The 18591-nt window shown below is 47.0% G+C and overlaps 1 protein-coding gene across 1 annotated transcript in view; it reads right to left on the reverse strand.

Annotated features, from left to right (window-relative positions):
- The window catches only part of Letm1 (leucine zipper and EF-hand containing transmembrane protein 1), a 38165-nt gene extending 20865 nt beyond the window's left edge, over positions 1-17300 (reverse strand). Inside the window, exons 1-4 of the mRNA XM_057772604.1 lie at positions 17038-17300; positions 11772-11832; positions 1972-2422; positions 337-480 (exon numbers count right to left, since the gene is read on the reverse strand). Coding sequence (XP_057628587.1) covers positions 337-480; positions 1972-2422; positions 11772-11832; positions 17038-17116 — 735 coding nt within the window. The 5' untranslated portion in view covers positions 17117-17300. The remainder of the gene's footprint in view (positions 1-336; positions 481-1971; positions 2423-11771; positions 11833-17037) is intronic.
- Between the last annotated feature and the right edge of the window lie 1291 nt (positions 17301-18591).

Genomic DNA, 18591 nt, shown 5'->3' on the forward strand with positions numbered 1-18591 from the left:
GTACATTGACTTATGTGAGTGCGGACATTGTGTGTGGAGATCAGGAGACACCTTGGGTATTGGTCCTCACCACCACCTTGTTTGAGACAGGGTCTCTATTTTGTGTTTTGCCCCTAGCTGACACATGATCTTTCAGGAATTACCCTATATCTACCTTCCATTTCACCATAGGAGACCTGGGATTACAGATGCACTACCCAGCTTGGTTTTTACATGCTTCCAGGGATTTAAATTCAAGACCTTGTGTTTTCATGCAAATATTTCTTTACCTATTTAGCTGTCTCCCTAATCCTTAGACTAATTTTCAAACTGCATTCAAAGTCCCAGTGGCCTCACCTTGATGGACTGGGTTTCAAATGTGGATGGCAGCATGTTGGGGAAGAGCTTTACAACTACAGGCAGCAGGAATTCCATGAAGGGCACGATCACGAACACCAGGAAGGGCACTAGGCGGAAGAGGTCTGCACAAATCCGGAGAAACTGCAAAGATGTGGAAACATCAGTGGACAGAGCAGGGCAGGAACATCTCTCTTACCATTACTACAACTCACCACAGTGTGACTCAGACTCTTGGCAGATAACCTCCAGAAACCCACCTCTTTCTCACAGTCTAAACATGCTAATGGCCTTAAGAAAAATAGGACGGGGTGCTAACCCACAGCTCACCAGATGCACAGAATGTGAGACCGGCCCAAAGGAGGGCCATTTAGATAAGATTGCAATCTACGAAAGCTATCCCAGAACACCCCCTGCAAGTAGAGGAGCCTGTGAAGTCCTTCAAATGAGTTTAAATTTTTCCACAGCAGAGCCTACTACAGGCCACAGTCTGGCCAACTCCTTAGATGCCCTAAAGGCATGTTTCTCACAAAGTACTTGCTTGTTTTTAAAGGTCCCAATCTCTCTCTCTCTTTCTTGTTTTTATGTGCATGAATGCTTTGCTTGCATGTATGTCTATGTATCATTATGCATGTCTGGTATACAAAGAGGTCAAATGAGAGTGTCTAAAGTCTTGGTAACTAGAGTTAGAGACGGTCCTCTTCAAGAGCAATAAGCATTCTAAACTACTGAGTCATCTCTCCAGCCCCATGGTTCCAATTTCTTTAACAACTGCACTATCCTTAGCTCCAACTTTTGACTGGCTTTTCTGGCCCAACTGTAAGTTTTTCAAGTCTTTCCACTCAGCTTTTGCTCCTGATCCCCACTATAAACCTGGGTAAAAACAATTATTTCATTATATGTGTGTAAGCACATGTGTGTACCTATCATGTATGTGGAAGGGTGAATGTGTGCCATAGTACACACGTGGAAGAGAAAGAAGAACTTGGTGCAGTCATTTCTCTCCCTGTACTCTTACATGCTTCGGGAACTAAACTCAGATGGTCAGGCGTGGGTGAAAAGATCTTGTCTTGAAATTTCCTCTGCCAGATTAATCTGTCATCTTTAAACTCCAACTCCCACAAAGCCTCCCCCCGCCCCCGCAGAGACAGGGTTTTTCTGTGTAGCCCTGGCTGTCCTGGAAATCACTTTGTAGACCAGGCTGGCCTCGAACTCACAGAGAACCTCCTGCCTCTGCCTCCCGAGTGCTGAGATTAAAGGTGTGCGCCACTAACACCTGGCATCTCCCATATAATGTTAAGTACAGCAAGTGCTTTTAATGACTGAGCCATCTCTCCAGCCCCAGGAAGGGCCTTTTCAGAGCTTAAGGACAGAAGGAATTACATACCAGGCTCACAGAGTCAAAGAAATAACAGACTTCCCCGAGGGACATAGTGTCTATGAAGTAGAAACAGACCCAGATCAAGGGCAAGGCTGAAGGAGATCACCAAGGGAGGAAAGAGTGTGTTAGTATTCACATTACAGTTCACTAGAAGGATGAGAAAGGTTCATTTTTTATAAACCTTTACTGACTTTTTATCAAAAGGAGTAGAATAAGCTGAGTAGAAAGGAGAGCACAGCGTGTCCCATTCATACCTGCCTGCGCTCCCGGCGGGTCAGCGTGTGGCCATTGAGGATGCGCCACAGCATGCGGGCAGCTATCTTGGTGTCGATCCAGAGCAGGCGGAAGCCATGGTAGTAGTGCTTCAGCTCATCCAGTATCTTCTGCCCAAGGGACTTCTTTACTACCACTTGAACTGGCGGGCTGTACACAGGGCCACCCTCTTCCAGCTTCTTATTCTTGTCCTTTAAGGACTTAAGGGACTTCTCTATCACAGAGTCCTCTCCTAGGGGAGGTGATGAGTGCCAGCTGCGCACAGGAAGGTACTGAGGTCCTGTGACAACCAATCTTGCAGAGGCAGGTGTCCATGTTGCCCTTGCAATGGTGCCCTGGCACTCAAGCCTCTGAGTCCAACGGCTGCGGGGCTCACCTTTGAAGCAGAGGTACACAGGGTTGACTGGAGGACAGCAGCGAGATAGAATTTTCCTTGAAATGGGAACAACAGAAAAACCGCAATGAGAAGTCCTACCTATCTGACCACTCAGTACCAAATACCAAATCATACTCCATGGTGGATCAAATTAAATATCCCACTTCTTTGAAGGAAGCCTTTAGAAGGGCTTGCATTTGAGGCTAGGATGGTGTGTGGCCTAGCTAGACCTCACACATGAGTGTGAGCCTTACTGGCCTAACTCGTAAGTCCTCAAAGACACACAACAGTAGGGAGACATGCATACATAGGAGGAGTCCCTGGCACCTGACGTAGGAAGTGATATTCATAACTTTGGAATTTGAGGATATGGGGTCCAGAGTCAAGAGTCCATCCAGTTTGGATATTCTCTCTCAACAGGTGACTCTTGGTTGACAGAAGTCACTGGAACAAAGGGAAAACCCCAAAGGAGAGTCCAGGGTCCATTCCCTTACCCGGCTCTAGCATGACTCCCCCACCTCTGTCCCCTCTTTCCCCCTTAGTGTACTCTGACACATGCAGCTACCAAACGCCTGCCATGGAGATATAAGAGGCATGTGTGTCCTCAGGGCCTATGCCTCTTCACCAGAGTGAAGACTCCGTAGGAGCCCTAAAACAGGTGAGGCCACAGCCAGAGGTTGTTTCCAAAAACCTTAGATTTCTTTGTCCACACAGGATCAAGCTCACAGGATAGCCTGGAACCCAGCAGTACTCATTCACAAAGTAACCGCAAAGACCAACTACAGTGGGGACCAGGCCTGACGGGCAGCCCGGGGTTTGTATCAAGAAGACCTTTTTTGACTCCATCTGGAGCCAGAGTCAGTGCTGAGATTGCCATCTGATCATGAAACAGCTGAGCTTGGTCAGGTTTAAACCGTACATTAGAAACCTCTCCCCACCAGTCATTTACAAACCAACCTCTAGGTGACCACCAATTCTAAAATCACTCCAGAGGCCTGTCGTGGGGGACCGTAATCCACGGAAGCAGATGTCGGAGCTCAACATCTGCAGCTCTGGGCTGATGAAATGGCTCAGGGGATAAAGCTGCCTGCTGTCAAGCCTGATGACTTGAGTTAGATCCCTGGGACCCAGACTGGTTTTGAGGCCACCATGAGCTACAGAGTAAGACAGTGAGTCAGTATTTGTTAGTCAGTACTACTTATAAGACCCTGTCTCTACACACACACACACACACACACACACACACACACACACACACACACACACACAAATGCTGGTCCACTAGCTGCAATTGCAATAACCTCATAACTTGACTTCTCTGTGCTTCAGGAGCTTCCTTTGTAATCTCATGTTAAAATACACTTAGCAGGAACGGAGCTAACAGTGACTGCCCTGTCAAAGCAATGGGAAGCAAGGTATGACTCCAGAGCCACAATGCTTCATAGGTACACCAGTGGTGCACACGGCCTTGGCTCACAGTGCGTAACGTACAGTGATAGCTGGTACAGAGCACAATCAGCCCACACAGAATCAGGGCATGAGACTCAATGGGCTCCAAGGCTCTAGCTGCTAGGCTTAGCTCTGGTGCCATCACTGGCTACGGCATTCTCCAAACTCCAAATGTGTCATCTGTCACAGCCTACAATGACTTGACAGCAAGCAGTGGTATCAGAGAAGAGTGGTATGGACATCCGTGGACCAGTGAAAACAGTGACACAGTGTGTCTGTGAGCATGTATGGCAGCCCCCCACCCCCGCTTTATCTACCTCCTTAGGGCTCTGGTAAAGTATTGTCAATCTCTTCCTAAGTCACACCCAGTTCCATACCTCTAGCTTTCCTTGGTCTGCAATCTTGGAGCTATGAAGAGGCCCTTGAATCCACTCTGTCCTGAACCTTAGTGTTACATCACTCAGGGTGAGGTTACAAGGAACAAGACAGCACAGCCAGATTCAGAGTACCACTCAGCTTACCAACAGAGAGACGGCAGGCCCTTCCTTCCTACCTCCTTACCTTGGCCTCCCCTTTCCCCTTCAAGTACAGAGGAAGACAGTTCTGCACATGAAACAAGTGTATCATCAGGCTTTTTAAATATCAATCTCCCATCCTCATTGAGAAAGGGTGTGGCTTCCACAGAAGGCTTCATGCCTGCAGGTACAAGGGCAGCCAATGGGTCAAGATAAAGACACACATACAAAGATGAAGCAGGCAGCACAGTGTTCTGGCTAAGGGCTGGGTCAAGATCTTGCTCTTCTTAAACTCATCAGAGAGGTTGTTGTTGTTGTTGTTGGGGGAAGACTGGGTATAAGAGCCTCATAGGTCAGAGGACAATTTGTAGGAGTTAATTCTTCCCTTCCACCATGTGGATCTTGGGGATCAAACTTAGGCTTGGTGTCAGAGACCTTTACCCACTGAGCCATTATCACTGGCCTATCAGAGAACTTACTAACCATTGTTACTAACAACTTACACATAATGTTTTGCCATTTTTAAGCAGTGGAAAAATCACTTTTTTTTTTGGTTGTCGTTGTTGTTGGCATTGCTAAGAATAAGACCAAAGCCCTCCCACATGTTAGACCAAGTGCTGACTACTGAGCTACAACCCAGCCCAAATTATATAACATTCTTAAATTTTCCACCAATACAGAACTCATCTTGGTGCTGCTGGCGCTAATCAAAGGGCTAGATTATGGGCCTAGCTTCCACTACCCTATCTCCTGACTTTCCTCTTCTGAAAAATGACCTTCCAAATGAAGTGAAATAGCACCAACCAAACACAGTATTTCAACAAGAAATACACGGGAGCTGGCAAGATGGCTCAGTGGGTAAAGGTGCTGGCCATCAAATCTTACGATCTTATTTCAATCCCTGGGATCCACATGGTAGGAGAGAACTGACTTCCAAAGTTTGTTTTCTGATCTCCACATGCGTACCATAGCACAGGTTCACCTTACATGCATACCCCCAAACAAACAAACAAACAAATAAATAGCCAACACGCCCCCCACTGCACCCACCTACCTTCATAATGAAGCCAGGAATCTTAGCAAGGGTGATCACTTACTTAAGTGTCCTGAGGCTATGTTCTGCCCAGCCTGAATGTCCAGGCTTCAAGTAAGGAGCAGAAAGACTAAATAGCACTCTACAAAAGAGAAGTGTCTGAGCCTTAGCACACGAGCTACATATTCTGAGCTATCTGGAAGGCAGGAACAGGAATGGGACACACAGACTGACAAAAGTCACACATACACAGATGTGGATGACAGATACCCCCCCGCCCCCCCGCTGTCAGTGTTTATAACTTTCATCAACATCACACAAATGTCAAAAGTACGCCTGTGGACCACTCCCAAGAGGACAACTCCCTTGGTGCACCCCAGAGCCTCCAACCACAGGCTGCTCCTAGAAAGGCATGAAGCAAGCCAGTAGCCAAAGGAGAGGCCTTGTCAGGAAGGACACCAACCACGATAAGTCACTCTGTTCTTCAGGGAAGTGATGTCAAGGAACCAAGTCATCCTCAGCAGAAAGGAAGGACAGCAGAGCAATAGCCTCCAAAATCAAGAGATGATTCCAGAAGTGCAGACAACTCTCCACTTAGAGGCCTGTGGATATACCACCTTAGACCACACCTGCTTCCTGGTTTAGGAACTAGATGATACAGGGGGGAAAAAGTATAGTAGAATACTTAGTACCTAGTCCCAGCCTAAGACATGAGATTCTGAGAGCTTGGACTGCAGCATCATTATGCCCGGGGATTATGCTCTGCAGAGATATCCATCAGCATGATTCAATTTCCAAAAGCAAATTTTGCCACTATGAGCACTAAATGTGGTGTAGGAGCTAGCTAGATGGCTCAGCAGATACAGGCACTTGCCACCCTCCCTGATGACCTAAGTTCATCCCTAAGAACCACATGGTAGAAGGAAAGAGCCAATCACCATCCACCAAGTGGTCATCTGACCTCCACACTTGCATTATAACATGTATGTGTAAACACACACACACACACACATACACACACAGGTGCTTGCTGAAAAACGAATACTGGGAGCTGGCAAGAAGGCTCAGTGGGTAAGCCTGGAGACCTAAGGTGGAAGAACAACTCCCAAAAGTTGTTCTGACTTCCACATACATATTAGCACACACACATTCACATATATAGATATGCTGCATGTATACAAATGTAAATATACTGAGCTATCCAGCCAGGATGGTGGTGCACTCCTTTAATCCTAGCACTCAGGAGGGAGAGGCTGGAGGAGCTCTCTGAATTTGTGGCCAGCCTGGTCAACATAGTGTGTAGTTCTAAGACAGCCAGGACTACAAATGAGAGATCTGTCTCAGAAAAACAAAACACAGTAAACCAATACCAATGCGCTACCTAGCAAGTCACCTCCAGAACTCATGAATTTCTTTCTTTTTAAAAAGCAAAGAAAAAAATTACAAAAATAAATAAAAATTTCTGAGAGTTCTATGTATTAAGTTCAGCATTCTTTTTAGGATTTATTTATTTATTTTTATGAGTGATTGTTTGGCTACATGTATGTTTATGCATCATGTGCATGTCAGGTAGCTATGGACGACAAAGGAGGATGTGGACCCTATGATATAAAGTTACAGTTGGCTATGTGGGAATGGGTCCCAGGCTCTTGCAAATAGATCAAGCGCTCTTAACCAATGAGCCATCTCTTCAGCTCCAGGAGTCAAGATTTCTTACATGGGCTAGAGAGGTGACTCAGCTGGTAAAGTACTTGCTGTGAAGCATGAAAACCTGAATTTGGATCCCCAGTTCAAAAGCTGTGTGCAGTGGTGTGCACCTATAATACCAGTACAACGGAGGTAGACAGGCAAATCACTATTGCCAGCCAGCCTAGCAAAATCAGTAAATTCTAGATTCACTGAGAAATCCTGTTTCAAAAAATAAGGTGGCGAATGATTAAGAAAGATACTCCATGTTAACCTGTGGCTTCCAGATGCACATACTAGCACCACAAACATGTGCTTACACTTACATTTACATGCACACAGATTCTTTTTTTTTTTTTTTTTTTTTAATTTTTCGAGACAGGGTTTCTCTGTAGTTTTTGGTTCCTGCCCTGGAACTAGCTCTTGTAGACCAGGCTGGCCTCGAACTCACAGAGATCTGCCTGCCTCTGCCTCCTGAGTGCTGGGATTAAAGGCGTGCGCCACCACCGCCCGGCGCACACAGATTCTTATACTGCTCAGCAAAAGGAAAGTTTTTGTTGCTCATCTATAAGTGCTGATTTAAAATGTATAAGTTGGTCAATAGAGCATCATAGTCACTAATGTTAGCTTTTAAAGCAAATGTTCAAAATGGTTAACTTACAAGAAAAATGCTAAAACTTGGCATGGTGGCACAGATCTATAATCCCAGTACTGGGAAGCAGAGTTGAGTCTGGAACTACCCCAGATTACACAGAAAGACTGTTTCATACCAAACAAGGCTTGGGGTTGTAGAAGAGCACCTGCCTAGCAGTGCAAGGCTCTGGGTTTGATTCCCAGCACTGAAAAACATTTTTTTAACTAATAAAGCACAGTTCTTCACATTCTAATATGAATCTTAAATGCTAAAAAGCTGCTTGACATGTCGTTGGGCAGTGGTGGTACACGCCTTTAATCCCAGCATTTAAGAAGCAGAGACAGGCCGGGCGGTGGTGGCGCACGCCTTTAATCCCAGCACTCGGGAGGCAGAGGCAAGCAAATCTTTGTGAGTTCGAGACCAGCCTGGTCTACAAGAGTTAGTTCCAGGACAGGCTCCAAAACCACAGAGAAACCCTGTCTCGAAAAACCAAAAAAAAAAAAATGTCTGCTTGACAAGCAGGTGGTAATGGTAGCACATGATTTAATCCCAGTACAAGCAGATCTCTGAGTCTGAGGTTATTCTGGTCTACAGAATGAGTTCCAGGACAACCAAGGCTACACAGAAAAACCCTATCTCAAAACAAAACAACACAAAACAAAAAGGTACTTGACAAATCTAATACATGTTCCTAATGGAAACCCTTTAAAATAGCAGGAAGTGAGGCCACCTCACCGCTAAGAGCGTCCAGCGTAATGAGCACTACTAAGCTAGCAGAGCTGCCATGCTGTGTCCCTGACTGAAGCTGGCCTGAGGCAGACGGATGGGCACTAGGACAGGAGAGGAGGGTCCAGCCATAATCTGAGCCTGTGCTGTTAGTGAGCTGAGCAGGAAGCAAACATCATGATGTGAAGAGGCCAGGTTTTAGAAACTATCAGACAGACTGGCAGCAGAAAGCACGGGGCAATACAGTAGAAAAGGGTAATGCTGGCCTGGAACTCATTATGTAGACCAGGCTGCCCTTGAATTCATAGAGATCTGCCTGCCTCTGCTGGGACTAAAGGAGTATATCACCACACCGGATGGAAATGTCTGAAGAAAACAGAGGGAAGGCAGGTAGTTTAGCAGTAGAAGATGGCTTAGTGTAAGGTCCTCAGTTCCATCCCTGCTCTTTAACCCCAAATCTTGGGAGATGGGGTAGCAGGATCAAGAGTTAAAGGCCAGCCTCAGCTACAGGAAATTCTGTTAAAACAAACAAACAACAACTGAGGTGGTGGCCCACATCTTTAATCCCAGCACTTGAGGCAGAGGCAGGAGGATCTCTTATATTTGAGGCCAGTCTGGTCTATAGAAGGAGTTCCAGGACAGCCAGCGCTACACAGAAAACCCCATCTCTGAAGAAAAAAAAAGGAAAAGAAAAAGAAAAGAAGAGGAAAAGAAAAGAGGTGCTAATCTTGGGAGTATTCATCCCAAAATGAACCTAGCAAGCCCAAGGGTTTAGGTTCTATTCTCAACACTACAAAACAAAACAAAAAACTGCCAATCTCAAGTGGTTTGACAGGTTTAATGGTGTTTCAGTCACAACTCCACAAAGGTTGTTGTAGAGCAGAACTAACAGGTTCATCTAGGACACTCAAGATCTCAGAGTAATCAGGGTGAGGAACTGGTCCCTACACGAGTGTCAGCTAGAGAACTTAGTAAGGGAAATGGCATATGGTTGGTCCCAGTATTAGTCATACATACTGCCCTGCAGTAAGGGTTACTATCTAGGCCAATTCAGTCATAAGTCACAGTACCTATTAATCACACCTTCATGAATTTACAGAGGGAAATGGAGCCTACAGAGCACTCCCCTAACCTCCACTTGGTGTTGGCACTTGAAAACCAGAGACTCTACATCAAACCCTATTCTAACTCCCCCTGAGTTCCCAGAGCAAGGCCTACTGGACCTCACCAGCTCACCAGCACACTTCACGAAGAGTGAAGAAACTAAGCCAAGTAGAGGTGGTGCCTTTAATCCCAGCATTTGGGAGGCAGAAGCAGGTGGAGCCTGTGAATTTGAGGCCAGCCTGGTCTAAAGAATACGTTCCAGGACAGCCAGGGCTGTAACACAGAGAAACCCTGTCTCAAGACAAAACAAACCCCCAAAACCAAACATAAAAGTGTAAAAGCAGCTCTGTACACAGACACTGATGCCACTACTAGCAGCACAAAGACAGCTCCATGACAGAGGTCTTGAGACTATCCAATGAGAAGTCAGATGAACATCTCACTCAACAGGCACATGGTGGCAGCCCACAGTGAGGGGATCTGACCAAATGATGGGTATGCAGTAGCCATCCAGCCACAGAAATGAAGCTGTATCCAAGAAGCCTGCAGGCCTGTTCACCTCAGAACTTGACAAGGCATCAAGTCAAACATGCTTTAACAGAAATCAAGTCTTCACAAATGACTTGTCTTTATTTTAGGGAATTAATAAATCTGTTACAAGAAGCACCACTGGTTGTATTTCAGAGCTAAGTAATCAGCTCACAGCTCTAAGTGAACACAAACCCTCCAGAAATGAGAAGAGCACAGAAGGGAGCACTACTGGTTTCCTGCTCTCCCAGAGGAAGTGACAAGGACATGGAAATGGAAAGAGATGAAACCCCTTTCACTGACTGAGCTGACAGCCAAGGGCATCTCCTGGCCCTGTCCTTAGGTAAGACAGGGCTGAGGTAGAAACTCGGGCTGCAAGAAGCACAGCAACCCTGGGGCAAGTCCAAGCAAATATACAACAGAGAGTGTTGGTGCCACTTTCAAGAACATCAGGGAAACTGGCTTTCCAATGCCATGAAAGCCTTATCTGAAACGCTGCCACCATCTCATAGGCACTGTCATCTTGTAGGCTTTAGGTACCAAAGGAAATGGCTAAATACACGATACTCACTCTGCACCCAGAGTGAGGTGAGGGGTCTACTGTGAGCATCCCTGATGCAGGTATCTGTCATGAAATAATCTTTTTGTACACTGTGAAGATGTGTCACTTGGGTTGGTGTAATAAAAAGCTGAACAGCCAATAGCTAGGCAAGATTTTCAGGACAGAAAAAATGCTGGGAAGAAGATAGGAGATGCCAGAACACAGAGCAAGCAGCATGGGCAAAATAAAGGACAAAATAAAGGTAACTAAGCCATGTTAAAAAAATAGTTTAAAAGACATGGGTTAATTTAAGTTATAAGAGTTAGCTAGGAAACAAGCCTAAACTATCAGCTAAGCTTTCATAATTAATAATAAGTCTCCAGGTCATGATTTGGGAGCTGGCTAGTGGGACACAGAAGACTAGCTGCAGGTACCCTTGAAAGACCAAAGTATTCAAGGGAGGGTCTGCCTTGTCCTGAACAGATCCCAACACACCCAATGCTGCCACAAACAGCTGAAAAGAACTAAGCAAGATTTTGTGGAAAGCCACTAAAGAGTTCAGCTGTGTGAGCACGGATGATTAGTCATACCAGGTAGACAAAACTATACTTATAACAACTACACCAAAAACCAGATGCCTAAGTAAAAATGTCAGGCTGGGCATGTCGGAGCACACGTGTAATTCCAGTAACTGGAAGGTTAAGCAGTAGGGTTGTCAAAAATTCAAGGCCAGTCTGAGCCATACATCCTACATATGGAGACCCTGTCTCACAAAACAAAAACAAACTGGGAGGTAGTGTCTGCCTTTAATCCCAGCACTCAGGAGGCAGGGACAGGCGGATCTCTGTGAGTTTGAGGCCAGCCTGGTTTACAGTGTGAGTTCCAGGACAGGCTCCAAAGCTACAGAGAAACACTACCTTGAAAAAAACAAACAAAACCTATTAGACAAAAACAACTACCAAAATGGAAGTACACCAAAATGCCAGTAGTATACATAACTGGGTGCTAGGATTATGGTACTTATTCTCCTAAAATTCACCAACATTATATGGTTATCACCATCGAAGCAAACACATGAAGATTTAAAAGGAACACAAGCAAGGAATAAAGAAGCTGTCAGTTCCAGGTGTATGGCCAACATCCTCAAGCAGACATGCACAGTGACACATTCAGTGATGTGCTTACTTACTCATGGCTTATCAACCCCACGGTGCTGGCACAACTGAGACAAGCTCGATCCCTCCGACTACCTATGACAAAAACAAAGAAAAGTCAGCAAACAGGTGTCAACCAGGCATCTTTGAAGGTCTGAACGGAACCTACCAGTAAGTTTCTGGAGGACTGTTGTACATGATGAAGCGCTTCAAAGCACGGTGGAACAGAGCATCTAATCTCCCTAGTTGGAAACTGGGTCTGAGGCTAAGTCCCAGGGAAGGGGCACTGAAGGCCCGTGGTCTTCTCCCACTGTGGGACCCATCCCTACTAGCTATTGTTGGTGTAGGTAGGCAGGGGGAAGGGCACACTGACTCCTAGCAAGCAGACAACTTTACAGACCAAACAACAATTCCAAGGGACAAGAACTACTAGGGGAAAAAAATACCAAGAAGCCCCTACAAGGCTGGCAATATGGTTTAGTGGATAAAACCACTTGCCCTCAAGAACTGAGTTTAATCTCAGTGCCTACATGGTAGGAGAAATAACTCCCAACAAGTTGTCTTCTGACCTCCATAAGCATGCTATGGCATGTCCAGGAATACATGCACACACACAATGAATGTAATTAAAGCAAAATTTTTATTTATCTTATTATTATTGTCTTGTTTTTGGGTTTTGAGACAGGATTTCTCTGTGTAGCCCTGGCTGTCCTGAAACACCCTGTAGACCAGGCTGGCCTCAAACTCAAGAGATATGCCTGCCTCTGCCTCCCAAGTGCTGGGATAAAAAGTATGTGTCATCACGCCTAGCAAAGCAAAATTTCTAATGGAAGCCACTTACGGAAAAACAGTAGAGATGATCACTAGAACACACTTTGGACACTTTCCCTAATCCACTCTAAGTTTCCTGACACACTGAGAGTTCATTCACACCATTGTGTGAAGCAGGAAGGAAGGAGAGAACAGGCTCTCTGCACAGTGGGGACCAGAGGTACCATTCTCAGCAGGGGCCAGGCGGCCCATGTAGAGGTCAGGCTATATAGCAAGGGCCAGCAAGGTCACCTTGGCCCAATCCTCCAAGCAGTGGGAGTAGCAGTAACAGCATCCATTTACCAGTTTATGTCAGGAGGGAGCTCTTCTGGCTCTATGGGGAAAGAAATCACATTTAGGGTCTGCTAGAACCTGGAAAACTCTGGTTCCTTCACCACTATTCACAATTCATAGCAAAGATATTGGCTACATTGTTATTATAAAATCATGTTTGTTTTTAAATTTTACTTTTGTATGTATTTATTGTATGTGCACCCACTCAGAGGTCAGAAGACAACTTGCAAGATTTGGTTCTCTTCTTTTACCATGTGGGTCCTGGGATTGGAACTCAGGTCAGAAAACAAGAACCCAGCCATCTAGCTGGCCCTCAGCTACATTCTTACAAGCAACAAGTGTTACATGGCTTTTTTTTTTTATGTTAAGTTTCTGTGACAGAAAGTGTTACATGTTAAATCCAGACTAGGGCCACCCAAACTTTTCCAGACTCTTCTTAATCCAAAGAGGCCCAGAACTTCCTCTCTGCCCCTTCCAATCCTACTTCTACAGGATTTGGCTCAGAAACACCCCCAGAGCACCCTGAAGATGGAATGGGTGGACTTTACTCTGATCCCTTCCTGGGTTCTCCCCCAAATAACATCTGAGGGCTGTCCCTGCTCCACTGTCAAAGTCATCCAGGGTGACAGGCTTTGCAGGTCCACATTCCACTAAGCTGCACAGGCTGCCTATATTTCTGCTGTCTATAAATTTGGGGTTTGGTCTAAAGAGACAGCTCAGCAGTTAAAAGTACTTGCTACTCTTGCAGAGGACTTGGGTTCAGTTGTCAACATTCACATTGGCTGGCTCATAACTGCCTGTAACTCTAGTTCTATGAGTTCCAGTCTCCATAGGCACCTGCACCCATACAGACACACAAGTACACATAAATTTTTAAAGTCTAAAATAAGGTTTTTAAAAAATCTTATGTGCATTGATGTTTTGCCTGCATATATGTCTGTGTAACGTTGCCAGATCTTGGAGTTATAGACAGCTGTGAGCTGCTATGTGGGTGTTAGGAATTGAACCCAAGTCCTTGGGAGCAGTCAGTGCTCTTAACTGCTGTGCCATCTCTTAAGACCCTCTTGGTTTTGATAATTTGCTAGAACAAGTCACAGAACCCAGCACAGTGCTCTGGTCATTGTCACAGTTTACCACAAAGCATACAAGTGAATAGCCAGAGGAGACAAGGACATGCCCAGGACAGTCCTGAGCAACCCAGGTTCTCTCTGCAGCATTCTTGCCTCTGGTCCACTGACCACTCTATATTCTCTGCCTCCTAGTATGTTAGGGTTAAGTCCTAGCCCTCTAATCTCACTACAGCTCACCACAGGCCTCTCCTCATCTCCCCTCATCTACCTAGGCCTATTCCCTACTTTCCTTCAGTAACAAACCCAGTCGGGTGTGGTGGCACATACCTTTTTTTTAAAAAAAAGATTTTTTTATTTATTATTATTATTTTTTTTTATTCTCTGTTTTAATTAAAATTTCCACCTGCTCCCCGTTTCCCATTTCCCTCCCCTCCTCCCAAATATTGCCCCCTCCCCCCACTTCCCTCCCCCTATCCCCACTCCTCTTCTCCTCCCCCCACACCATTCCCCCTCCCTCTTGATACTGAAGAGCAGTCCAAATTCTCTGCCCTGCGGGAAGACGAAGGTCTTCTGTCTACTTCCAGGAAGGTGAGCATCTAAACAGGCTAAGCTCCCACAAAGCCGGTTCATGTATTAGGATCGAAACCTAGTGCCATTGTCCTTGGCTTCTCATCTGCCTTCATTGTCCGCCATGCTCAGAGAGTCCGGAATCAACCCATGCTTATTCAGTCCCAGACCAGCTGGCCTTGGTGGGCTCCCAATAAATCAGTTCCACTGTCACAGTGGGTGGGTGCATCCCTCGTGGTCCTGATTTTTTGCTCATGTTCTATTATAAAATAATAACCTCTGAGCCATCTCTCCAGCCCTACCTTTTTTTGATTTATTTATTTATTAATTATGTATACAGTATTCTGCCTCCATGTATGCCTGCAGGCCAAAAGAGGGCACTAGATCTCATTATAGATGGGCTGGGATTTGAACTCAGGACCACTGGAAAAGTAGTCAGTGCTCTTAACCACTGAGCCATCTCTCCAGCCCCTGGTATATACCTTTAATCCCAGCACTTGAGAGGCACCAGCCTGGTCTACAGAGTGAGTTCCAGGATAGCCAAGACTACCCAGGGAGGCCCTGTCTGGGGGTGGGGGGGGGAACCCATTGCTGTTAATCACTCCAAAAGCTTTAGGAGCTCAGTGTCAGGAACAGGGATAAAGACTAAATGTCTTTCCCTGCTTCACCTGTTCTCCAAGAGACTTTTACATCCCTCCAGGCAATGTCCTCCCTGACCTTCATGCAAAGCTTCCCGGTCTGGGGAACCTTGCAGCTGTCAACAGCTGCAGGAACTCATCTCACCCCAAGCCAGTCTTCTTTGGTTTCCCTGAGCCTTGACTAGTCCTCACAGGCTTACAAAGTGACAGTGTGGACTGGATGCTTCTTTCTCACACACTCCAGATCTGTCGGCCCCACTTCTGCATACCAAGTGACTTCCTTTCACAGAGGACAGCATAGCAAGGCGAAGGGGAAGGAAAGAAACACCACACTTCGGCCGGGGAACCAGGTCAACATCAAACATGATGAGTTTACCTTAAATGCAGCATGTATGAGAAAAGCGCTTAAAATCTGTGCCTTCTGCCCCAGAACTCTTCAGCAAAACACCAAAAGAGACACCCTATAACACAACTGACCTAAGTACTCATCAAAACTGTCAAGGTCAAGAAAATCAAAGGAAATAGGAGAAATTGTTACAAGTTCAAGAGCCACAAGGTCTAACGGAATGTGTCTCGGAAGAAAACAAAGAAACACAAAGAGAATGAAGTATGTCACACAAAAGTGCAGAATAATAAGGTAGGTACTCCAGAGTCATGAGAATTTTGGCACAATGTTGCCCTCAACTTATTCACTATGATTAAAAACTAGAATGTTCATCCTATGCCTACTGCCTCTGACAGCACGTTATTCCAGTGAGTCCCCTACCAGCTACCCAGCCCTGCCCTATTGGTTCCGCAGCTAACCAGCTGACTAACCCACTATCAGGGAAGCAGTACTTCTGTTCAAAAGGGCACTGGTTAACTACAGAAAACATTCTTCTTTTTTTTTTAAATATTTATTTATTTATTATGTATACAATATTCTGTCTGTGTGCATGTCTGCAGGTCAGAAGAGGGCACCAGACCTCCTTACAGATGGTTGTGAGCCACCATGTGGTTGCTGGGAATTGAACTCAGGACCTTTGGAAGAGCAAGCAGTGCTCTTAACCGCTGAGCCATCTCTCCAGCCCCCCAGAAAACATTCTTATGCCTAGAATAATAAGGACATACACAAAAACTACCAGATAATTTTTAATCCATAATTAGGCCAGAAGTACTTTACAGCATCCTGAACAAGTTAACAGGTGGTCAGCTCTTAGGGCAGAGGGAGCTTGAAAGACCACACCAAACCCAGACTTTGCTGTCTTTCCACCGATCGTAACTGACTTCGTTGCTGTTGTTGTTTTGTTGTGTGTACCCTGGCCTAAAATTCGAAATGTAGACCAGGCTTGCCTGGAATTCAGAGATTCACCTGCCTCTCTCTGCCTCCACAGTGCTGGGATTAAGGGCATATGCCACCACGCCTTGCCCCACATCACGCCTTGCTTCAACTATTAAGGTGAAAATTGTGCTTCTATCAGTAAACTATAAAGTCTTGGGCTCCACTCTCGCAGACCAAGTTTTATCCTTACCGTAACTTACAAACAGGACACATCCAAGTTTCCTTAAAAAAAAAAACTCCAGTCAGCGGCCACCCCACCCCAGGGAGCGGCCCACTGTGCTGGCATCACCCAAAACCCAATCTCCCTTCCCCGGAGTTCCGGCTTCCAGGCCTGAGCTGGCCAAAGGGCACGCCTGGGCTCTGTTCATCATCGAGGGGAGCGCCAGGGCAGCCACAGCCCTAAGGAACTTTCCCAACGCCTCCGTCGGTAGCGGTGACCTGCGGCGACCAGGGCAACTAAGGTCACAGTGAAGCTGCCCAGCCCCGGCGGCATAGAGCCGCCGAGTGCTAGTCATCGCCGCGCTGCCTCAGGGCATGGGGTAGATGGGTGTCCCGCGCAGGACCCTGGCCACCCACAACAGGTCTCTGCTGTGCCACTTACCCCGCGGGGAGACTGCGCGGGGAGGCGCGAGGCGCGCAGGGCCCCGGCCGCGGCAGCTCCTGAGCAAGATGGACGCCATGCGCCCGCCGCGGCGGCGTCCTATGGCGAGCCCCGCTTCCTCGGCGGCTCGTCGCCGTCCCGACGCCTGGGACCGGCCCGCGCGGACTGTTGACGACAGCAGTTAGCTCCGGCAGCCGGCAATCAGCTTAAGGACCCGGTACCGGCCGCGGCCATGTCCCGGCAAAGACGTCCGGAGGCGCGGGGCGGGGCTGGTCGGGCCGGCGCTGCTCCCATTGGCCCGGAGGCGCCCGCTGGGGCTAGGTGAGGGGCGAGCCCGCGCCAGACTACCAATCCCAGTGTGCAACGGGCGGCCAGTTCCCCGACTAGCCATCCCAGCGTGCACCCGGGTGGCTTTCCTACCCGGACTGCGATCGCTCACCGAGGCTCCTCGTGGAAGAATGAGCTGCTTGCGGTTTCTCGCTGAGCCCAGGACTTCCTGGAGTCAGTCTTGCACGTTCGCAGCACCGAGCCTCGGAGTTTCGTCTATCGACGAAGTGGCGGCAGAAGAACCGGCTTCTTGCTTCCTTGCAACTAAGCTTATTCTAGGTGTAGCAAATGGCTCATGGGACTTTGTTGAAGGCTGGGTAGGGAGCAGATCGCTCTCCGAGGACAGGGCGACAGACTCCCGGAAGGAGGCTGTACTAGCTGGTCCTAGCTCCCTGGTTCGAGGTCAGGCCAGCAACCCTACTCCGTAACGGTCTGTGCTGTTGGCGGGTCACCTCTGTGGAAGCCCACAGCTACCCTGCCCACGGCAGAATAGATCCATCTGGAATGGCAGGCTGCGAGGTTGTGGAGACCTAAGACCCTACGCACTCCACAGATCTGCAAACTAATCCCAGAGCACCAGACCTTTCCTTGAGACTTTCCTGCTTCCCACCAGCCGGCTTTGGTTCTCTGCGGAATGCTTTTCCCGTTCTTGCCGTGTTTCTGTGGTGTGAACTCAGCAGAGTAGGTGAGGATCCTCAGTATGAACGTAATTCTCTGGATGCAAGCAAGTTCTAATTCCAGCTGGCCTCCGGCAAGGATGTTTAACTAATATCCCAGCACAGCCCATTGGGAAGGAGTAACCTACTAAGGTCATTTTTCTGAACCAGAACCTAACTAAGAGTTAGGACTGCGACGGCAGGATTTCCCATCACAGGACTCAGATGAGAGAGAGTCCTCAACGATGTCTGGAGGCTCTCCTGTGCACTAGGTAGTGTGGACAGCAGATACAGAGTTAAGTCGAGTATAGGGATGGCAGTTCAGCATAAAGATAAGAACACTTGCCTCAGAAGAAAAGCATTATTCGGCTTTGACTATAAAACTACCCCACAAAAAGTTTCTTATCCTGTCCTATAAATCCCCCCAAACTCCTGCACTGGACTTAATTGTTGTGAGAAATTTTTCCACTGTGTGAAAGTGTGTTTTGCTGTGACTGGTTTAATAAAAAGCTGAACAACGTTCCCCTGTCCCAAAAAAGTACTAAGCCTAGCAGTGGTGGCGCACGCCTTT

Source organism: Chionomys nivalis, chromosome 6 (genome assembly GCF_950005125.1).
Source record: "Chionomys nivalis chromosome 6, mChiNiv1.1, whole genome shotgun sequence".
NCBI classification, from domain to species: Eukaryota; Metazoa; Chordata; class Mammalia; order Rodentia; family Cricetidae; genus Chionomys; species Chionomys nivalis.